At 36.4% G+C, this 22,428-nt stretch overlaps 1 protein-coding gene across 7 annotated transcripts in view; it reads left to right on the top strand.

Annotated features, from left to right (window-relative positions):
• The window catches only part of BRCA2 (BRCA2 DNA repair associated), a 63,119-nt gene that overhangs the window by 6,440 nt on the left and 34,251 nt on the right, over nucleotides 1-22,428 (top strand). For 6 of the 7 annotated variants that reach the window (XM_072795514.1, XM_072795511.1, XM_072795513.1 and 3 more), the window contains 8 exons: nucleotides 3,610-3,718; nucleotides 4,337-4,383; nucleotides 4,477-4,517; nucleotides 4,695-4,806; nucleotides 5,554-5,603; nucleotides 5,852-5,963; nucleotides 13,573-14,679; nucleotides 15,828-20,843. In XM_072795514.1, coding sequence (XP_072651615.1) covers nucleotides 3,610-3,718; nucleotides 4,337-4,383; nucleotides 4,477-4,517; nucleotides 4,695-4,806; nucleotides 5,554-5,603; nucleotides 5,852-5,963; nucleotides 13,573-14,679; nucleotides 15,828-20,843 — 6,594 coding nt within the window. The remainder of the gene's footprint in view (nucleotides 1-3,609; nucleotides 3,719-4,336; nucleotides 4,384-4,476; nucleotides 4,518-4,694; nucleotides 4,807-5,553; nucleotides 5,604-5,851; nucleotides 5,964-13,572; nucleotides 14,680-15,827; nucleotides 20,844-22,428) is intronic. The other variant, XM_072795516.1, reaches the window with a different exon arrangement.

Raw genomic sequence — 22,428 nt, 5'->3', positions numbered from 1 at the left:
AGGAATATTTAGCAGATAAAATGCAGAGCACAGAAAAGGGGGCATCTTTCATTCAATATTCCATGCTTATTTTGTGCCTGGCAACTTAGTAGGCATTAAGGATACAAACATGAATAGATGGCTTTTGACTTCTAGGAACTCAGTCTTGTATAGGCCAAAATATATAAATAAATACACTGGTATAGTATATGCTATAGTAGGAACATATACAAAGTGCTATGTTGTGGGCATAGTAAAGGGAGCAGCTATCTTAATGTGCTTAGGAAAATATCCGTAAACCAGTTTAGGCTGAAACTTGAAAGACATACCTAGAATCACTGGTTTATTCTCTAATTTAACCTATTGGAATTGGTCTATCTATAATTAGGGAAGGTTAGGAAAGAATTAATAGGGCTACTCTGGGCTTGCTGCAAAGAAATTAAATTTTTTTAAGATTATAGTACATAAATAATTCTGATTGTGCTTTCCTGAAACCTTTTGGTTTTGTGTAGCTTAAATTTAGTATTAAAATCTAAGACTTAAGCTGTTTTTTAACCTACTTATTTAGTTCTAACATCTAATGTTTTAAAAAGAATTATCCCTAAAGTTTCATAGGGAAATGTGCTATTTCAGCTTCTCAGCAGTCCTTCCTTTTGCATAAAATCATCTGAATTTAATCTCACCATTATTCAGCCTATTTATGCAATTCACAGGTTACTTGGGAAATGTTTATTTGGGTATGAACTTATTTTTGCCTGGTTCATTTTTTTACTTTTTATTTTTTACATTTAGATTTTTCATTTGCTAAGCCAGAACTGATACTTTATTATTAACTGATGTCATATGTTTACATTAGGTTCATTCTTTATATCAGTCTGTGGATTTTGACAATTACATAATGTCATGTATCCACCATTATAGTGTCTTACAGAATAGTTTCACTGACTGAAAAATCCCTAGTGTTCCATCCGTTCACATCCCACCCACCCCCCGCCCCTGACAACCACTGATCTTTTTATTGTCTATAATCTTGTCTTTTCCAAAATGTCATTCAGTTGGAATCATACAGTATGTTAGCTTTTTCAGACTAGCCTCTTTCATTTAGCAAGTTTCCTCTACATCATTTTGTGGTTTGATAGCTCATTTTTTTGTCTTCACTTAGCAATGTAAGTTTCCTCTACATTTTCTTGTTTGTATAGTTTTAAAGATTTTGTTTATTTATTTGAGAGAAAGAGAGCATGAGTGGGTGATGGAGGGAGAGAGAAGCAGACTCCTTGCTGAGCACAGAGCTGGACAGGGGGCTTGATCCCTTCCAGGACCTCAGAAATCATGACCTGAGCCAAAGTCCCAACGCTCTACCAACTAACTCACCCAGGCACGCTATAGCTCATTTCTTTTTATCACTGAATAATGCTGTATATGGATGTACCAGTTTGCTTATTCATTCACCTATTGAAGAACATCTTGGTTGCTTCTAAGTTTTAGCAGTTATGAATAAAGCTGCTATATAATGTGCAGGTTTTTGTGTAGACCTAAATTTTCAGACTCATCTGGAGAATACCAAGGATTACAACTGCTGGATTTTATGATAGAAGTATGTTTAGTTTGGTAAGAAACTGCAAACTAAATTCCAAAGTGGCCACATCATTTTGCATTTCCTTTAGCAGTGAATGAGAGTTTTCCCTTCTCCAGGTCCTCATCAGCATTTGGTGGTGTCTTTGTTTTGGACTTTAACCATTCTATTATAAGTGTATAGGAGTATCTCATTTTTTGGTTTACTTAACTGCAGTGTTTTTCCTAATTAAGATATTTGTTAAAGTGAATGGGAAAGAGGTGAATATTTTAATACATTAGGTGCTTTTTAGTATCTTTAACTAAAAGTCCCGTTAGAGAAGGAGGTTGGACAAAAAAAAAGGGAAGGAGGTTAGATATTTTGTAAAAGTAGGGTCTTTAATTCACATGTATATTTGGCTTATTAGTGATTATGGCCATTTCCTGTTACTTGAGAAATGAAAATATGTTTTGTCTGTGCTGCTACAAACAGTTCTCAGTTTGGTCTTTGCCTTATTTTATTAACACGGACATGATTTATTTTTCCCAAAACTTTTCTAAGCTGGAGATCATAGGACCAATTAAACTGTTGTTGTTTTTAAAGATTTTATTTATTTATTCATGAGAGACACACGGAGAGAGACACAGGCAGAGACACAGGCAGAGAGAGAAGCAGGCTCCATGGAGGAAGCCTGATGAGGAACTTGATCCAGGACTCCAGGATCACGCCCTAGGCTGAAAGCAGGTGCCCAACCACTGAGCCACCCAGGCGTCCCCAAACTATTGTTTTAAAGCAATTTTTAGGATTAATAAGTGCCTCGAATGCCATATTTGTGATAGGAAATAGCAATATTGAAAAAAACTGTAAATGGCATTTGACGGAGCCACATACAGCTTTAGAAACCCTTTCTGAGCACTATTGCTTGAAAGTAAATGTGTTCAACAACAGATTTATTTTCTAATCATGGCTAATTCATTCAACCAGAAATTGTGGTGTGACTGTAACGCCAGGCATTGATTGCAGTTCATAAGGATACAGTGATAAATAAGACAAGATCTCTACCTCAAGGAGCTCACATTCTATTAGGGAAAGTAGGAATGGTGCATAATAAACTCTGGGAACATATGGCAGCAGCAATCACTTTATTTCATGTTAGGAACCACTAAATTTTTCCAGGGGAGGGAGTTTCAAAATGGAAGCCTGCAAGAGGATATTCCAGATCAAGAAAAATAAAGAGAAGCAGTTTGTAAAGAACTATAGTGAAAGCAATCTTGCAGGATATGCAAGTGGTTGAAAAGTAGAGTGTTAAAGAATGTCATAGAAATTAAGTTAAATCATGAAAGTCCTTGTTACCCTGGGAGTTTTGTTTTGGTCTTTGAGCCTGATCTTGAGAATAAGATCTTGAAAGGTTTTCAGCAGAAGAGTGATATGATCAGATTTGGTACTTTAGTAGGTTTTTAGTAAATGTCCTTTTCTTTATTCTTAATCTCCATAATACCATAGTACATGTGACTTAATTCTGTTTTGCATTTCACTTGTATGGAATTTCAAAAAATTTCTCCTACTATATTATGAACCCTCTAAAGTTAAAGCTGTCATGAATTAAATTTCCCAAAGTGTCATACATATATACTTAATACTTGTTAAATGGGGCAGGGGATATCTATCCCTTGAGACATACCCTTTTGGGAGGAATCAGTAAACTGAGAAACCAGTTCAAACTGAACTCTCCATACATTCTCCTTCCCAGAATAGATGAGACTTTTTGTTTTTATGTACTTCCAGAGATGGGGCACCTGGATGGTTCAGTCAGTTAAGTGTCTGCCTTCGGCTCAGGTCATGATCTCAGGTTCTTGAGATTAAGCCCCAAGTCAGGCTCCGTACTCAGCAGGGAGTCTCTTTGTCCCTCTCTCTCTCTCCCCCCTCCCCCTGCTCGTGCTCACATGCTGGCATACTCTCTCTCAAAAAATAAAAATCTTAAAAAAAATAAAAATAAAAATAAGAATAAAAACTTCCAGAGAATGAAAATTCACAATCCAGAGCATATACATTCTCACTGTATTACTGTACTGTTTCAGGAAAGGATATTACCGATAGTAAACATAAAAGTTGTTGCACAATGAAGTCTAAAATGGATCGAGCAAATGATGTTACCAGCCCACCTCTAAATTCTTATCTTAGTGAAAGGTATGATGTGTGATATTAAAATATTTAAATGAAAAATTTTCCTGCACGTGCTATTTGTTTTATAGAAATGCATCTAATTTTCATGCTAATATTTTGACTTAAGAGCATGAAAGAGGATCTTCTATTTTTAAGTAATTTTTAGGTTGAGACCTTTATTATAATTTTTACATTAGAAATATTTATTTTTTTATAATGTTGAATTCATTGTTTTTTGTTGATATAAAGTTTTTAAGTTACAAAAATGATGAAAAACAATGCCCTTGAAATAGTAGCTTAAAATAAATTATTTGTGTATTTTGAATCATTTGAGAGAATATGGTGCTTTTATAGATTCACTTTACATAATTTTTAAATTCAAAACATAAAATTCCTAGAAGCTGAAATTTGTGAGTAATCTATACATTACTTTTAGTGGACATTTTAAACATAATTTAGTAGTTACTTAATTCTTCATGAGATTTCTTTTTAAAAAGTAACAAAATATTACAAAGTAGTATAAGTCCAATAATGTGACTGAGAGTCCTTTTTCTTTTAAATAAGAAATATCATGTTTCTTCTTGCCATTTTTGTTATCTTTGAATAATCTGAAGGATTTGTCTTTTTTTTTTTTCATTTTAGTCCTGTTCTACGATGTACACATGTAACACCACAGAGAGAAAAGTCGGGTATGATTAGAAACAAGGCTTTTAATTTCTAGAATACTCTTAAATTAAAAAAATATATAAAACGTAGTAATTTTCTCCTCATTTTACCCACAGTGGTATGTGGAAGCTTATTTCATACACCGAAGCTTATGAAGGTAAGTATTTTTATTGTGTAGTAATTGAAAATTTGACAATTGAAAATCTGACAATGTCCTACCTTTGCCCATATTTATAGAAATATGTATGTACAATCTTATGTATCAGAAAATGATAAATGAAAAAATGCTCTTAGTCATCAGTGCATTTCTGTGAAATATTTTCTTTATTTTCAGGGTCAGACACCAAAACGCATTTCTGAAAGTCTAGGAGCTGAGGTGGATTCTGATATGTCTTGGTCAAGTTCTTTAGCCACACCACCAACCCTTAGTTCTACTGTGCTAATAGGTAATACTATCAAATGTGTATTATGTAAGATGGTAGATGATGCCAATACAGTGTCATCTATAATGCTTCTGACAAAAAGAATATATGAAAAGATAATTATTAGATTAGATAATACTATCTTTGATAAGTGTGTTAGTAGTTCAGAATAATTCTATTTAGTGTAGATTGGAACAAATCATAAGTACATTAAGTGGTCTAGGAGTGGTATTTTGTAGGAGTCCATTTATATGCAAACTAGGATTTTTAAAGTTATTTTTCTAGCAAAAATACATTACATATTTTTCTCTCTTTAGCTGGGAATTTTGTGTTTTTTGTTCTTGCTCAGATGAAATAACAGATAAAAGCATGTTAAAAAGTAAGAAGTATTTAACATAAAATATACCTTTAGACAGTATTTTTATCGAAATAAATGCTAAAGTTTACAAGCTTTATCTTTTAAGTCATGACCCCATAGCTCCATCTGATTTCCTAAGTCTTTATGGATAGTATCCCCTTAAAGTCCGGCTCATCGAACCACAATTTCTTAGATGTATCTATGAATGGTACTAAGGAATTGAATGTAGCTTATGCTGATTTACCTTTCTAATTACCATTCTTGAGTCCATTCATTTTGTTTCAACTGCATCATTTACTCTAGTAGTATATGTGACTTTTGATGTCTGACCAAAAAATATTTAAGTTTTTCACATTAACTTTAGTATATGGTATATAATTACAGTACAGATAAATTGAAATTTTTTTTTACAGTCAGAGATGAAGAAGTATCTGCAGCTGTATTTCCTAATGACACTACTGCTGTAAGTAAATATCATAACTTGATTATGCTGTTGCAGTGACTTACATTTTTAGAATGCTTTGAAAAATTATTTATCGTACATTATTCATTTCTTCAATTTATGATTTATCTAAGTCTTTGAGAAAGTCTCAAAGCCTGATCAGAAATGTGATTTTCTTTACTTCATATGGAGTAATGCTGTCTGTAAGTTGAATATATATACATAGTGAGAGTTTTTATACTAGTAACTTTAAAATATAACTTTTGCAGATTTTTAAAAGCTGTTTTTCTAACCATGATGAAAGTCTGAAGAAAAATGATCGGTTTATCCCTTGTGGTCCAGGCAAAGAAAACAAAAATCAAAGGGAAGCTAAAAGTCAAAGTAAGTCCTTCTGTTTAATTGAGCTACTGCTTTTAACTGACATCATCAAAGTATGCTTTCTTTCTTTCTTAAAGAGAAAATACATTGCTTTTCCTTTTTAATAACTGAACATACTGTATGTAGAAGCTAACTTTATGTAAGATTTTATCTATTTATTTGAGAGAGAGCGCAAGCGAGAGAGCCAGAGCAGGGGGAGGGCAGAGGGAGAGGAACAAGCAGACTCCCTGCTGAGCAAGAAGCCCAAAGCGGGGCTTGATCCCAGGATTCTGATATAATGACCTGAGCCGAAGTCAGATGTTCAACTGACTAAACCATCCAGGTGCCCTGAAGCTAACTTGATTTAAAGGAACATGTTTAATTATGGTAAGATAATACCATTCAAGATGTTATTGTAGGGGCACCTGGGTGGCTTAGTCAGTTAAGCATCCAAATCTTGGTATCAGCTCAGGTCATGATCTCAGGGTCCTGGGATCCAGCCCTGTGTTTGGCTCAGAGGGGAATCTGCTACTGTCTCTCTCTCCCTCTGCCCCTTACCCCAGCTTGTGTGTGCTCTCTCTCTCAAATAAATAAATCTTACAAAAAAAAAAAAAAAAGATACTAATATGACAAAAACAAAACCTATAACTCACAACAGAGATAAGAATAATAACAAAATGTAAAGGCCTTTTCTCATTAGAAAGTAATTAATACCAAAAGTTACCTAAATCGGATCATTGGGATTGCATTTTTCTTTTCTTTTTTTTTAATTTATTTTTTATTGGTGTTCAATTTACTAACATACAGAATAACCCCCAGTGCCCGTCACCCATTCACTCCCACCCCCCGCCCTCCTCCCCTTCTACCACTCCTAGTTTGTTTCCCAGAGTTAGCAGTCTTTACGTTTTGTCTCCCTTTCTGATATTTCCCACACATTTCTTCTCCCTTCCCTTATATTCCCTTTCACTATTATTTATATTCCCCAAATGAATGAGAACATATAATGTTTATCCTTCTCCAACTGACTTACTTCACTCAGCATAATACCCTCCAGTTCCATCCACGTTGAAGCAAATGGTGGGTATTTGTCATTTCTAATAGCTGAGTAATATTCCATTGTATACATAAACCACATCTTCTTTATCCATTCATCTTTCGTTGGACACCGAGGCTCCTTCCACAGTTTGGCTATCGTGGCCATTGCTGCTATAAACATCGGGGTGCAGGTGTCCCGGCGTTTCATTGCATCTGTATCTTTGGGGTAAATCCCCAACAGTGCAATTGCTGGGTCGTAGGGCAGGTATATTTTTAACTCTTTGAGGAACCTCCACACAGTTTTCCAGAGTGGCTGCACCAGTTCAGATTCCCACCAACAGTGTAAGAGGGTTCCCTTTTCTCCGCATCCTCTCCAACATTTGTTGTTTCCTGCCTTGTTAATGTTCCCCATTCTCACTGGTGTGAGGTGGTATCTCATTGTGGTTTTGATTTGTATTTCCCTGATGGCAAGTGATGCAGAGCATTTTCTCATATGCATGTTGGCCATGTCTATGTCTTCCTCTGTGAGATTTCTCTTCATGTCTTTTGCCCATTTCATGATTGGATTGTTTGTTTCTTTGGTGTTGAGTTTAATAAGTTCTTTATAGATCTTGGAAACTAGCCCTTTATCTGATATGTCAATTGCAAATATCTTCTCCCATTCTGTAGGTTGTCATTTAGTTTTGTTGACTGTATCCTTTGCTGTGCAAAAGCTTCTTATCTTGATGAAGTCCCAATAGTTCATTTTTGCTTTTGTTTCTTTTGCCTTGGTGGATGTATCTTGCAAGAAGTTACTGTGGCTGAGTTCAAAAAGGGTGTTGCCTGTGTTCTCCTCTAGGATTTTGATGGAATCTTGTCTCACATTTAGATCTTTCATCCATTTTGAGTTTATCATTGTGTATGGTGAAAGAAAGTGGTCTAGTTTCATTCTTCTGCATGTGGATGTCCAATTTTCCCAGCACCATTTATTGAAGAGACTGTCTTTCTTCCAATGGATAGTCTTTCCTCCTTTGTCGAATATTAGTTGACCATAAAGTTCTGGGTCCACTTCTGGGTTCTCTCTTCTGTTCCATTGATCTATGTGTCTGTTTTTGTGCCAGTACCACACTGTCTTGATGACCACAGCTTTGTAGTACAACCTGAAATCTGGCATTGCGATGCCCCCAGATATGGTTTTCTTTTTTAAAATTCCCCTGGCTATTCGGGGTCTTTTCTGATTCCACACAAATCTTAAAATAATTTGTTCTAACTCTCTGAAGAAAGTCCATGGTATTTTGATAGGGACTGCATTAAACGTGTATATTGCCCTGGGTAACACTGACATTTTCACAATATTAATTCTGCCAATCCATGAGCATGGAATATTTTTCCATCTCTTTGTGTCTTCCTCAATTTCTTTCAGAAGTGTTCTATAGTTTTGAGGGTTAGATCCTTTACATCTTTGGTTAGGTTTATTCCTAGGTATCTTATGCTTTTGGGTGCAATTGTAAATGGGATTGACTCCTTAATTTCTCTTTCTTCAGTCTCATTGTTAGTGTATAGACATGCCACTGATTTCTGGGCATTGATTTTGTATCCTGCCACGCTACCGAATTGCTGTATGAGTTCTAGCAATCTTGGGGTGGAGGCTTTTGGGTTTTCTATGTAGAGTATCATGTCATCGGCAAAGAGGGAGAGTTTGACTTCTTCTTTGCCAATTTGAATGCCTTTAATGTCTTTTTGTTGTCTGATTGCTGAGGCTAGGACTTCCAGTACTATGTTGAATAGCATTGGTGAGAGTGGACATCCCTGTCTTGTTCCTGATCTTAGGGGAAAGGCTCCCAGTGCTTCCCCATTGAGAATGATATTTGCTGTGGGCTTGTCATAGATGGCTTTTAAGATGTTGAGGAATGTTCCCTCTATCTCTACTCTGAAGAGTTTTGATCAGGAATGGATGCTGTATTTTGTCAAATGCTTTCTCTGCATCCAATGAGAGGATCATATGGTTCTTGGTTTTTCTCTTGCTGATATGATGAATCACATTGATTGTTTTACTGGTGTTGAACCAGCCTTGTGTCCCAGGGATAAATCTTACTTGGTCATGGTGAATAATTTTCTTAATGTACTGTTGGATCCTATTGGCCAGTATCTTGTTGAGAATTTTTGCATCCATGTTCATCAGGGATATTGGTCTGTAATTCTCCTTTTTGGTGGGGTCTTTGTCTGGTTTTGGAATTAAGGTGATGCTGGCCTCATAGATTGAATTTGGAAGTACTCCATCTCTTTCTATCTTTCCAAACAGCTTTAGAAGAATAGGTATGGTTTCTTCTTTAAACGTTTGATAAAATTCCCCTGGGAAGCCATCTGGCCCTGGACTCTTGTGTCTTGGGAGGTTTTTGATGACTGCTTCAATTTCCTCCCCGGTTATTGGCCTGTTCAGGTTTTCTATTTCTTCCTGTTCCAGTTTTGGTAGTTTGTGGCTTTCCAGGAATGCGTCCATTTCTTCTAGATTGCCTAATTTATTGGCGTATAGCTGTTCATAATATGTTTTTAAAATCGTTTGTATTTCCTTGGTGTTGGTAGTGATCTCTCCTTTCTCATTCATGATTTTATTAATTTGAGTCTTCTCTCTCTTCTTTTTAATAAGGCTGGCTAATGGTTTATCTATCTTATTAATTCTTTCAAAGAACCAACTCCTGGTTCTGTTGATCTGTTCCACAGTTCTGGTCTCGATTTCGTTGAGTTCTGCTCGAATCTTTATTAACTCTCTTCTTCTGCTGGGTGTAGGATCTATTTGCTGTTTTTTCTCTAGCTCCTTTATGTGTAAGGTTAGCTTTTGTATTTGAGTTCTTTCCAGTTTTTGAATGGATGCTTGTATTGCGATGTATTTCCCCCTTAGGACTGCTTTTGCTACATCCCAAAGATTTTGAACGGTTGTATCTTCATTCTCATTAGTTTCCATGAATCTTTTTAATTCTTCCTTAATTTCCATTTCATCTTTTAGCAGGATGGTCCTTAACCTCCACGTGTTTGAGGTCCTTCCAAACTTCTTGTTGTGATTTAGTTCTAATTTCAAGGCATTATGGTCTGAGAATATGCAGCGGACGATCCGAATCTTTTGGTATCAGTTCAGACCCGATTTGTGACCCAATATGTGGTATTCTGGAGAAAGTTCCATGTGCACTTGAGAAGAATGTGTATTCAGTTGAGTTTGGATGTAAAGTTCTGTAGATATCTGTGAAATCCATCTGGTCCAGTGTATCATTTAAAGCTCTCGTTTCTTTGTAGATGTTGTGCTTAGAAGACCTATCGAGTATAGAAAGAGCTAGATTGAAGTCACCAAGTATAAGTGTATTATTATCTAAGTATTTCTTCACTTTGGTTATTAATTGATTTATATATTTGGCAGCTCCCACATTCGGGGCATATATATTGAGGATTGTTAAGTCCTCTTGTTGGATAGATCCTTTAAGGATGATATAGTGTCCCTCTTCATCTCTCACTACAGTCTTCGGGGTAAATTTTAGTTTATCTGATATAAGGATGGCTACCCCTGCTTTCTTTTGAGGACCATTCGAATGGTAAATGGTTCTCCAACCTTTTATTTTCAGGCTGTAGCTGTCCTTTTGTCTACAATGTGTCTCTTGTAGACAGCAAATAGATGGGTCCTGCTTTTTTATCCAGTCTGAAACCCTGCGCCTTTTGATGGGGTCATTAAGCCCGTTCACATTCACAGTTACTATTGAGAGATAGGAGTTTAGTGTCATCATATCTATTCAGTCCTTGTTTTTGTGGAATGTTCCACTGAACTTCTTCTTAAAGGGGAATTTTAAGAGTCCCCCTTAAAATTTCTTGCAGAGCTGGTTTGGAGGTCACATATTCTTTTAGTTGCTGCCTGTCTTGGAAGCTCTTTATCTCTCCTTCCATTTTGAATGAGAGCCTTGCTGGATAAAGTATTCTTGGTTGCATGTTCTTCTCATTTAGGACCCTGAATATATCCTGCCAGCCCTTTCTGGCCTGCCAGGTCTCTGTGGAGAGGTCTGCTGTTACCCTAATACTCCTCCCCATAAAAGTCAGGGATTTCTTGTCTCTTGCTGCTTTAAGGATCTTCTCTTTATCTTTGGAATTTGCAAGCTTCACTATTAAATGTCGAGGTGTTGAACGGTTTTTATTGATTTTAGGGGGGGAATCTCTCTATTTCCTGGATCTGAATGCCTGTTTCCCTTCCCAGATTAGGAAAGTTTTCAGCTAGAATTTGTTCAAATACATATTCTGGCCCTCTGTCCCTTTCGGTGCCCTCGGGAACACCAATTAAACGTAAGTTTTTCTTCCTCAGGCTGTCGTTTATTTCCCTTAATCTATCTTCATGGTCTTTTAATTGTTTCTTTTTTCCTCAGTTTCCCTCTTTGCTATCAACTTGTCTTCTATGTCACTCGCTCGTTCTTCCACCTCGTTAACCCTCGTCGTTAGGACTTCTAGTTTGGATTGCATCTCATTCAATTGATTTTTAATTTCGGCCTGATTAGCTCTAAATTCTGCAGTCATGAAGTCTCTTGAGTCCTTTATGCTTTTTTCTAGAGCCACCAGTAGCTGTATAATAGTGCTTCTTAATTGGCTTTCTGACATTGAATTGTAATCCAGATTTTGTAACTCTGTGGGAGAGAGGACTGTTTCTGATTCTTTCTTTTGAGGTGAGGTTTTCCTTCTAGTCATTTTGCTCAGTGCAGAGTGGCCAAAAGCAAGTTGTATTGGGAAAAGGAGAAAAAGAGAGGAGAGAAAGAAGGAAAGAAAAGAGAAAGAGAAAAAAAGGGAGAAAAAAAGAAGAAAAAGAAAGAAAGGAGAAAAAAGGGGGGTGGGGGAAGGAAACAAATCAAAAAGCAAAACAAAACAAAACAAAACAAAAAAGAACCACGGGGGAAGTATCTTCTGATTCTGTGTACTTTAAGTCCCTTGGCTCCCCCTGGAAATTGTCCTTCTAGCTGGTCTTCTGGGGGAGGGGCCTGTTGTGCTGATTTTCAGGTGTTAGCAGTTGGGGGAGCTGCTGTGCCCCTGCCTAGTGCAGGGCTCAGTGGGGGTTGTTTACCCCGTGAGGCCCCAGGAGCAACAGCCCTAGTGGCGGGGCCAGCTCTGGAGCCCTGGAGTCAGCCCCCGCAGGAACTCCGGAGGTCTCCGTCTGCAGGGCCTGGAGGCTCCGGGGCGGGCTGCTGATCTGCTCAGCTGGGACAGGAGCGTCCTTGCTGTCCTGGGCCCTCCCGGCCTCTGCCTGGCCCGGGGGAGGCTGGATCCTGGGCTGTGTCCCGGCGCCCTGTGCTCCGGGGCCTGCGCTGTTGGATTCGCGCTCCCGGGCCGCGCAGTCCCCTCCGCGGAGCCGCCGCCGGAGCCGCCCCCCCCCCCCAGCTGCTCCTGGAACCGCGGAGCCCCCTCCGCACGGAGCCTCTTCCTCTGCCCGAGCCCCCAGAGCTGCTCCCGGGGCCGCAGCCCCCTCCGCGGAGCCGCTGCCCGAGCCCCTCCGAGCTGCTCCGGGTCCGCAGGGTCCCGCTGTGCGCGCTGCAGCCCTTAGGGAGCTCGGCGCACTCTCCTGGGCGCGCAGTTGCTCTGTTACTGTCCCAGGGAACCCGAGGGCATCCTCGCCCTCCTGGGGTCCTGCTCCAACTCCCTGGGAGCCCCTTTCTGCCCGGGAATGTTGGTGCAGCTCCTGCTCCTCCGGGACGGGGCTCTCCTGTCTTGGGGACACTCGCCCCGGCCTCAGCCCGGCTCCTCGCGGGGCCCCTCCCTCTTAGATGCCTTTGTTTCTTTATTTCTTTTTCCCCGTCTTCCTACTTTGATAGAAGCACAAACTCTTCTCACTGTAGCATTCCAGGTGTTCTCTCTTTAATTCTCAGGCCGAATTCATAGATTTTCAGGATAATTTGAAGGTTTTCTAGGTAATTTGGTGGAGACAGGTGATTTGGAGTCCCTACTCTTCTGCCATCTTGCCCCTCCTCCTGCATTTTTCTTAGTATGTGTGTATGTATAAATGTGTATGATTGGATAACTGTGTATATATGTGTGTGTGTGTGTAAAATCATATTTTACTCTTATTTTAGGGCCACAGATTTTTTTTTTTTTTTTTTTAGATTTGTTTGTCTTAGCATTGAGGGGATAAGGAAGGGTAGAGAGGAAGAGAGAACCCCAAGCTGACTCCCAACATGGCGCTCCATCTCAGGACCCTGAGATCATGACTGGAGCTGAAACCCAGAGCTGGACCTTTAACTGACTGAGCCACCCAGGTGCCCTGGGGCCCAAATTTATTTGGAACATCTAGTTTGATAAATCTTAGAATGTTAAATTGCATATATATATCCTAAGATTGAGTTTTAATTGTGCAGAGCTGATAAAGGTTATTAGGACCTGGAATATGACTAAAAGGCTTTGGGGACATTAGAATCAGTCTTTACCAGAAGAACAGTAGAAGGGTGGCACTCTGGCACTAAGCTAGCACTCAGGATAACCCTTTAAATACTGCCTTATGGGCTATTTAGTATATACTATTTCTATGAGAAAGGTCGTAAGAATAGTGTAAATTATATGACTCTATTATGAAATGTTATTAATATACTTCTGTTTTAAATTTTAACAGGTTTGGGGAATTCATTTGGTAAAGTAAATAGCACCAAAGACCATTTTGTAAAGTCTACACCAAATGTCCTAGAGGATGAAGTACATGAAAAAGTTCTAGATGTTTCTGAAGAAGAAGATAGTTTTTCATTATGTGTTCCTAAATATAAAACAAGAAATCTACAAAAAATAAAAACTAGCAAAACTAGGAAAAATATTTTTAATGAGACAAAAACCAGTGAATGTGAAGAAGCTAAAAAGCAAATGAAAGAAAATAAACATTCATTGGTATCTGAAATGGAACCAAATGACAGTCATCCATTAGATTGGAATGTAACACATGAGAAGCCCTTTGGGAATGGAACTGACAAAATCTCCAAGGAAATTGTACTGTCTTCAGCCTCTGGATGGTCTGACCTAACCCTCTCAAGTCTAAATGGAGCTCAGATGGAGAAAACACCTCTATTGCATACTTCTTATGACCAAAATAATTCAGAAAAAGACCTCATAATCACAGATAAAGAATGCACCAACTTCATTACTTTGGAAAATTCTTGGCCACAGATTTCAAATGTACCAAAGTATTCAGAGAAGACGTTAAATGAGGAAATAGTAGTAAATAAGATAAACGAAGGGCAGTGTCTTGAATCTCATGAAGATTCCGTTGTTTCGGTAAAGCAAGCAATATATGAAACTACTTTAATAGCTTCTCCACTTCAGGGTATCAGAAAGTCTATATTCAGGATAAGAGAATCACCTGAAGGGATGTCCAATGCAATGTTCTCAAATAATATGACTAATCCAAACTTTAAAGAACCTGAAGCCTCTGAAAGTGGATTGGAAAAACATACTATTTGCTCTCAGAAAGAGGATTCTTTATGTACAAGTTCAATTGATGATGGAAGCTGGCCAGCAACTATCAAACATACTTCTGTAGCTTTGAAGAATTTAGGTTTAATATCTAGTTTGAAAAAGAAAACAAAAAAGTTTATTTACGTTATAAATGATGAAACATCTAATCAAGGCCTGAAAACACAGAAAGACCAAGAGTCAAGACTAATTAACCTTTCGACCCAATTTGAAGCAAATGCTTTTGAAGGACCCCTGACATTTACAAATGCTGATTCAGGTACCTCTGTGTGGGGATGTGTATCTGTGTGTGTCTGTGTGAGTGAGAATAATGCATATAGTTTTAGGGATGGTGACAAGTTCTCTTATTTGAATATGTGTCTCTCTCATCTTTCTAGAAAATATACTGCCTGCTTACCGAAAGTTTTCCTTCTGTAGCTTTTTGGTTTTTTAAGATATCTTTTATATTCCTTTGAGAAGATTTTAGTGGGTGGAATATCTCAGTGAATTATAGGTTTGGTGGAACTGGAGTACAGAGGAACTGTTTGAGATTTGGGTATATTTCCAGAGAAAAAATGTTTGATACTGTGTATGTCAGAATTAAAATCAATTAAACAGCTAATATCTTGTGGTGGCCACTGATTAAATAAAATGAGATTAATAATTTTGACTGGCTAATAGGGAATTTAGAGGATTGAAAAATTAACTCAGAGCAGTTTAATTCATTTGCCTTTATAATTGTGATTAGGTCATCTTTGAGGCCTTTCATCTGTAGAACCTGTTTTTAAAAGCTGATGCGGGGGGCACCTGGGTAGCTCAGTTGGTTAAGCATCTAACTTTGGCTCAGGTAATGATCTCAGAGCCCTGGGATCGAGCTCTACATCAGGCTCCTCATTCAGTGGGGAATCTGATTCTCCCTCTCCCTCTGCCTCAACACTCTACTCGTGATAATGTGCTGTTGCTCTCTCTCAAATAAATACATAAAATCTTTAGAAAATAAATAAAAGTTGATTTTTTTCAATATCAAAAACTGAATTAACTAAAGGAAGTGATTACTTTTCTAATTCATTTGCCTTTTTTATCTCCTATTATACCAATAGTAGCAGTGAATTTTTTCCAGTAAAACTACTTTGAATTTTACTTATGGTAGCTAGTGCTTTCTTGAACTACATACAAATTTTGATTAAATTGATACATGTTAGAAAAAAAATACTAAGTCCTGTTTATTCTTTAGTTGGAAAACCTAATAACTTGAAATAGAGAATATTTAGAATTTTTTCTGTTTTAAGCCTGACCTCATTCATTTCTTACTTTTCATGTAATTCTTGCTTCAGATACTACTTTTTTTTTTTTTTTACTTAGTGAAAAATACTTAGTGAATGTGATTGATGGCACTTTAATTTTGTCACTTTGTGTCTTCATGCTTAGGTTTATTGCATTCTTCTTCCATCAAAAAAAACTGTTTACAGAATGACTCAGAAAAACCAGCTTTGTCTTTAACCAGCTCTTTTGGGACAATTCTGAGAAAAGTTTCCAGTAATGGAGCCAGTTCTCCTAATAATAAAATAATATCTCAGGATCCTGATTATAAAGAAGCAAAAATTAATAAGAAAAAATTGGAGTCATTTATAACCACAGAAACTGATTGTCTGTCATCCCTGCAGGAAAAACATTGGGAAGATGATGCAAAAAAACAAAGAGTTTCAGATATAAAAGAAAAAGTCTTGCCTACAGTAAGTCACCCTCCTGTGCCACATTCAGAAGTGGAAGGTAGTGATATTCACTTTCAGTCTCCAGAAAGCTTTTCATTTGACTGTGATAATACCAGTCTGTTAACTCCTAGCTCTAGGGATTCTCCATCAAGCCTAGTTGTGATGTCTAGAGGAAAAGAATCATATAAAATATCAGAGAAACTAAAATGTAAGAATCATGAAACTGGTTTTGAATTAACCAAAAATATTCCCATGGAAAAGAATCAAGACATACATGTTTTAAATGCAGATTCTAAAAATGCTAAACTGTTGTCAACTGAAAAACATATAACAGTAGCATCATCTTCAGTAAAGGTTCAGTTCAACCAAAATGCAAATCTCACCACAATCCAAAAAGACCAAAAAGAAACTACTTTAATTTCAAAAATAACTGTTAATCCAAACTCTGAAGAACTTTTCCCAGATGATGAAAATAATTTTGTCTTAAAGATAACTAATGAAAGTAATACTCCTGTTTTAGGAAATACTAAGGAACTACATGATTCAAACCTCTGTTGTGTAAGAGATTCTGTTCCTAAGAACTCTACCATGGTAGTATGTACAGACCTGGATGACAAACAAACAGCCAAAGTGTCGATTATGAAAGATTGTTATTCATCAAGCATAGATGATCTTACAGAAAGGAACAGAAGTACCATAAAGCAACAACTAAAAATGACTCTAGATCAAGATTCAAAATCAGACATTACCTCAGATATAGTTAGGAAATCAAATGGAAACAGTGATTATATGGATAATTGGGCAAGACTGTCTGATCCAATTTCAAATCACAGTTTTGAAAATGGCTTCAAAACAGCTTCTAATAAAGAGATAAAACTCTCTGAAAACAACATTAGGAAAAGTAAAATGCTTTTCAAAGATATTGAGGAACATTATCCTACTAACTTAGCATGTCTTGAAATTGTAAATACTTCATCATTAGAAAGTCAAAAGAAACCAAGCAAATCTCATGCACTTGATCCACAGTCAATTAATATCATATCTGGGTTTGTGCAGAATAGCACATATGTTTCTGATAGTGAAAGTGGTCACACAGCTCCTCCAACTTTATCTTTAAAGCAAGATTTTGATTCAAATCGTAATTTAACTCCTAGTCAAAAGGCAGAAATTACAGAACTTTCTACTATTTTGGAAGAATCAGGAAGCCAGTTTGAATTTACACAGTTTAGAAAACCAAGCCACATAATACAGAAAAATCCATTTGAAATGCCTGAAAACCAGCTGACTATCTTGAATAGCACTTCTAAGGAATGGAAAGATGATGATCTTCATCTCACAACTAATGCTCCATCTATCAGTCAGGTAGATAGCAAGAAATCTGAAGGTATAATTGGAGGTAAGCAGAAGTTTGCTTGCTTGTCAAGAACCAGCTGTAACAGAAGTGCTTCTGGCTATTCAACAGATAAAAATGAAGTGGAGTTTAGAGGCTTTTATTCTGCTCGTGGCACAAAACTGAATGTTGGTAGTGAAGCATTGCAAAAAGCTAAGAAACTGTTCAGTGACCTTGAGAATATCAATGAGGAAACTTCTGTAGAAGTAGATAGAAGTTTCTCCTCAAGCAAATACAATGATTCTGTCTCAATGATTCAGATAGAAGATTGTAATGATAAAAATTTAAATGAGAAAAATAATAAATGCCGGCTAATACTACAAAATAATATTGAAATGACTACTGACATTTTTGTTGAAGAATATACTGAAAGTTACAGGAGAAATACAGAAAATGAAGGTAACCAATGTACTGACGCTGGTAGAAATACTTGTAACTCAGAATCTGATGGCAGTGATTCAAGTAAAAATGATACAGTTTATATTCATGAAGAAGAAAATGGCTTGCCCTGTATTGATCAGCACAACATAGATCTGAAATTATTTAGCCAGTTTATGAAGGAGGGGAACACTCAAATTAAAGAAGGTTTGTCAGATTTAACCTGTTTGGAAGTTATGAAAGCTGAAGAAACATCTCATGTTACTATGTCAAATAAACAGCAGTTAACAGCTAATACGGGGCAAAACATAAAAGATTTTGACACTTTTTATTTATCCTTTCAGACTGCAAGCAGAAAAAATATAAGGGTCTCCAAAGAGTCATTAAATAAAGCTAGAAGTCTCCTTAATCAAAAATGGACAGAAGAAGAATTAAATAACTTTTCAGATTCCTTGAATTCTGAATTACTTCCTGGCATAGATATCAAGAAAACAGACATCTCAAATCATGAGGTAATAGAAAATACTGAAAGAAAAGACAAAATAACGAAAGAAAGTGACCTAATTGGTACTGAAAATATATTACTGATCCTGCAGCAAAGACCAGAAAGTAAAATAAAAAAGATCAAAGAATCTGCTGTGTTGGGTTTTCATACAGCTAGTGGGAAAAAAATAGAAATTACAAAGGAATCTTTGGACAAAGTAAAAAATCTTTTTGAAGAAAAAGAGCAAGATAATAGTGAAATCACTAATTTTAGCCATCGAGGGGCAAAGATGTCCAAGGACAGAGAAGAATGTAAAGATGGGCGTGAATTAGCTTGTGGGACAACTGAAATAACAACTACCCCAGAGTATGAAGAAACTCACAGTTCTCTAGAGAAGAAAAAACTTGTTTCTAATGAGATTGCAGCCTTAAGACCCAGGCTCTTAAGTGATAATTTATACAAACAAACTGAAAATCTTAAAATATCAGATCATGCCTCTCAGAAAGTTGATGTACATGAAAATACAGAAAAAGAAACAGCAAAAAAGCCTACAATGTATACAAATCAATCCACTTATTCAGCCATTGAAAACTCACCTTTAACATTTTACACAGGACACGGAAGAAAAATTTCTGTGAGTGAGGCTTCACTATTTGAAGCAAAAAAATGGCTTAGAGAAGGAGAATGGGATGATCAATCAGAAAGAATAAATGCTGCCAAGGTTAACTGCTTAAAAGAATATCCTGATGATTACGTAGAAAATCCTTCATGTGGAAATAGTTCAAATAGTGCCATAACTGAAAATGACAAAAATCATCTCTCTGAAAAACAAGGCTCAACTTATTTAAGTAATAGTACCATGTCTAACAGCTATTCATACCATCCTGGCTTTTGTCATTCTAGTGAAGTGTATAATAAATCAGAATATCTTTCAAGAAGTAAAATTGATAATTCTGGTATTGAACCAGTAATAAAGAATATTAGAGAGAGAAAAAACATTGGTTTTTCTGAAATAATGTCCCCTGGAAGAGAAGCAGACACAGACCCACAAAGTGTAAATGAAGATATTTGTGTTGAGAAACTTGCGACTAACTCTTCATGCAAAAATAAAAATACAGCCATTAAAGTGGCCATATCTGACTCAAATAATTTTAATACAATTCAAAAGTTGAATTCTGATTCAAATAATTCTGTACCTGCATACAGTACAGTAAATAGTAAAAGAGTCTTTGTTGCACACCAGACAAAAGTGACAGAGGGGTTTACAGACAACTGCAGCATGGTAACTAAACAAAACACCAAGAGTAAATCAGACACTTGCCATGCAGAAATTGTGGCAGATTATCCTAAGGCACTGGATGATTCAGAGGCTATTTTTCCTAACTCTCTGGGTGCTATAGAATGTTCACCTTCACATAAGGTTTTTGCTGACATTCAAAGTGAACAAACTTCACAACTTAACCAAAGTATGTCTGGATTGGAGAAAGTTTCTGAAACACCACCTTGTCAGATTAATTCAAAAACTTCTGATAGATGTGAACTTCCTAGGGGGAAGCTTCCCAAGTCAGTCTCTTACACAAATGCATGTGGGATTTTTAGCACAGCAAGTGGAAAATCTGTACAAGTATCAGATGCTGCAATACAAAAGGCAAGAGAGGTGTTTTCTAAGCTAGAAGATAGTGCCAAGCAACTCTTTCCTGAAGTATCACTTAAAGATAATGAAGAACATTCAGAAAAGTTCACAAATGAAGAAAATACTGTGATATATACCTCCCAAAATTTACTATCATCTGCTTTCTCTGGATTTAGGACAGCAAGTGGGAAACAAGTTCCAGTTTCTGAAAGTGCCTTATGCAAAGTTAAGGGAATGTTAGAAGAATTCAATCTGATCAGAACTGAAAGTTGTCTTCAGCATTCATCTACTTCTAGACAAGATGTATCAAAAATGCCTCCTCCCTCTTGTATTGGTAAGAGAACCCCAGAACACTCCAGAAACTCCAAATTGGATAAAGCCTGCAATAAAGAATTTAGATTATCAAGTAACTGTAACAATCAGAGTGGTTCTTCAGAAAATCATCACTCTATTAAAGTTTCTCCATGTCCCTCTCAATTGAAGCGAGACAAACCACAGTTGCTAGTCGGAAGCAAAGGATCACTTGTTGAGAACATTCATCCTTTGGGAAAAGAACAAGCTTTACCTAAAAATATAAAAACAGAGATTGGGAAAGCTGAAACTTTTCCTAATCTTCCTGTGAAAACAAATATAGAATTTTGTTCTACTTACTCCAAGGATCCAGAAAACTATTTTGAAACAGAAACCGTAGAGATTGCCAAAGCTTTTATGGAAGATGGTGAGCTGACAGATTCCGAACTGCTAAGTCATGCCAAACACTTTGTTTTTACATGCCAAAACACTAAGGAAATGGTTTTGTTAAATTCAAGAATTGGAAAAAGAAGAGGAGATGCACTTGTCTCAGTTGGTAAGTGTCTATTTTTTCCTTTCAGATTGCCAGTCACTTAAATTAAGTCTTTAAAAATGTTGGAATGCTAGCATAAAGCAATTCAGGTATTATAAGCTATATTTTAATAGACTTTTATGTATAGTTTAGGGGAATGTGATTTCACTCGATATCTCTGAATCTATACCAAGAAGCATATTTTGAGGTTTTTTAATGTATTTTTAGAGATTATTAATGTAGTTATAATTGAGAAATTACTGTTAAAAGTTTCCCTAGAAAACGTGAAATCTCTATCCTTATAACAGCCTGCATAATATAACTTAGTAACTGTTTTCAAATAAATATGAATATGTATATAGAGAGAACACAGAAAGGTTCCAACTCTGGCTCTTAAGAACTTAAAAAATAGTTTCAGTTATGGGTGATTTGCCTCCTTTTTTTCATCTCTGAAGTATTCTAAAAATCAGTTATTTTTAGCAGATAGTGTTCTGGTTTTAATGCCACTTGGACTATATTCTAACTTCTCTTTTAAATGTTTATGTAACAACTTAGTTCTATTAGGTTAAATGGTGTGATTTTTTTTTTTTTTTTCTGTTAGTATCTCTGACTGGGAGTAATCTTAAATAATTGAATCTGTTGATCAAACACAATTAAATTATATGCCATAACTAACTCTTGCTTTTAAGTGGATGATGTTAAATAACTAGCTATTTTTAAAAAACTATAGACCCATAGAATTGAGTTATCACAGGTCTTGTCCAGTCTCTTATTACAGAGAAGACACTGAAGCCAGTCAGTTCACTCTTCCATTTGGTACCTTCAGTGACCCTGATGGATACAGATTTGCTTAAGTGTTATCCAGGTCACATTCCATACTAAATTTATGTTATGGGAATAGTAGTACATTTATGATACTTACCTTAAACTATTGCTGTGCTCGTGTGAAAATTCTCAAGTGCAGATGCTTTAAGAGATTCACAATTCTTTTATGGAAAATAATGGCTTTATTTATAGGAACCCATTTTGTTCATGTTTATTCCCAAGTGGGTTGGCCTGCTTAGGAGAAAAAAAGAAAAACCCAACTCAGACTTCTAATAAATGTTCTCAATGGCATCACTTTAATTTCTCTCACCTTTATTATATATAAGTATATAGCTTAATCAACTTCTGGTTACTTGAATAGTACAGGTCCTTGTTAAACAATGAAATCACTTCATAATCTAACACTTGATAAAGCCTTACATGGTCATTTTTACTTATTCTACAAATTCATTCCATTTAATAAAGCATCAAAAAGCAAAGTACCTATTATCACATATTATCTCCATATGAGTTGAACATGCATAACTTGAATTATGGTTTAATTTTACTCTTAGCCTTTGTAGAATTTTTAAATAAGTATAACTTCTAATGTTTTAAAGTAATTTTGGTAATTTTAAAAAGTCTTTTCTTCTACTTACTCTAATTCAAGGACCTCCATAATAAATTCCTTCTCAAGTTCAATCCAGAAAGAGTTTTACTTGAAGGAATTTTGTTTGTCCTTATTTACGGTAAACCTACAGTCACATTCAGTACCAGTTTATTTTATTAAAAAGTAGTATATCTT

The sequence above is a fragment of the Canis lupus genome, chromosome 24 (genome assembly GCF_048164855.1).
Source record: "Canis lupus baileyi chromosome 24, mCanLup2.hap1, whole genome shotgun sequence".
Classification (NCBI taxonomy): Eukaryota; Metazoa; Chordata; class Mammalia; order Carnivora; family Canidae; genus Canis; species Canis lupus.
Note: the sequence above shows the minus strand (reverse complement) of the source record. Positions and strands in the feature narration are given on the sequence as shown.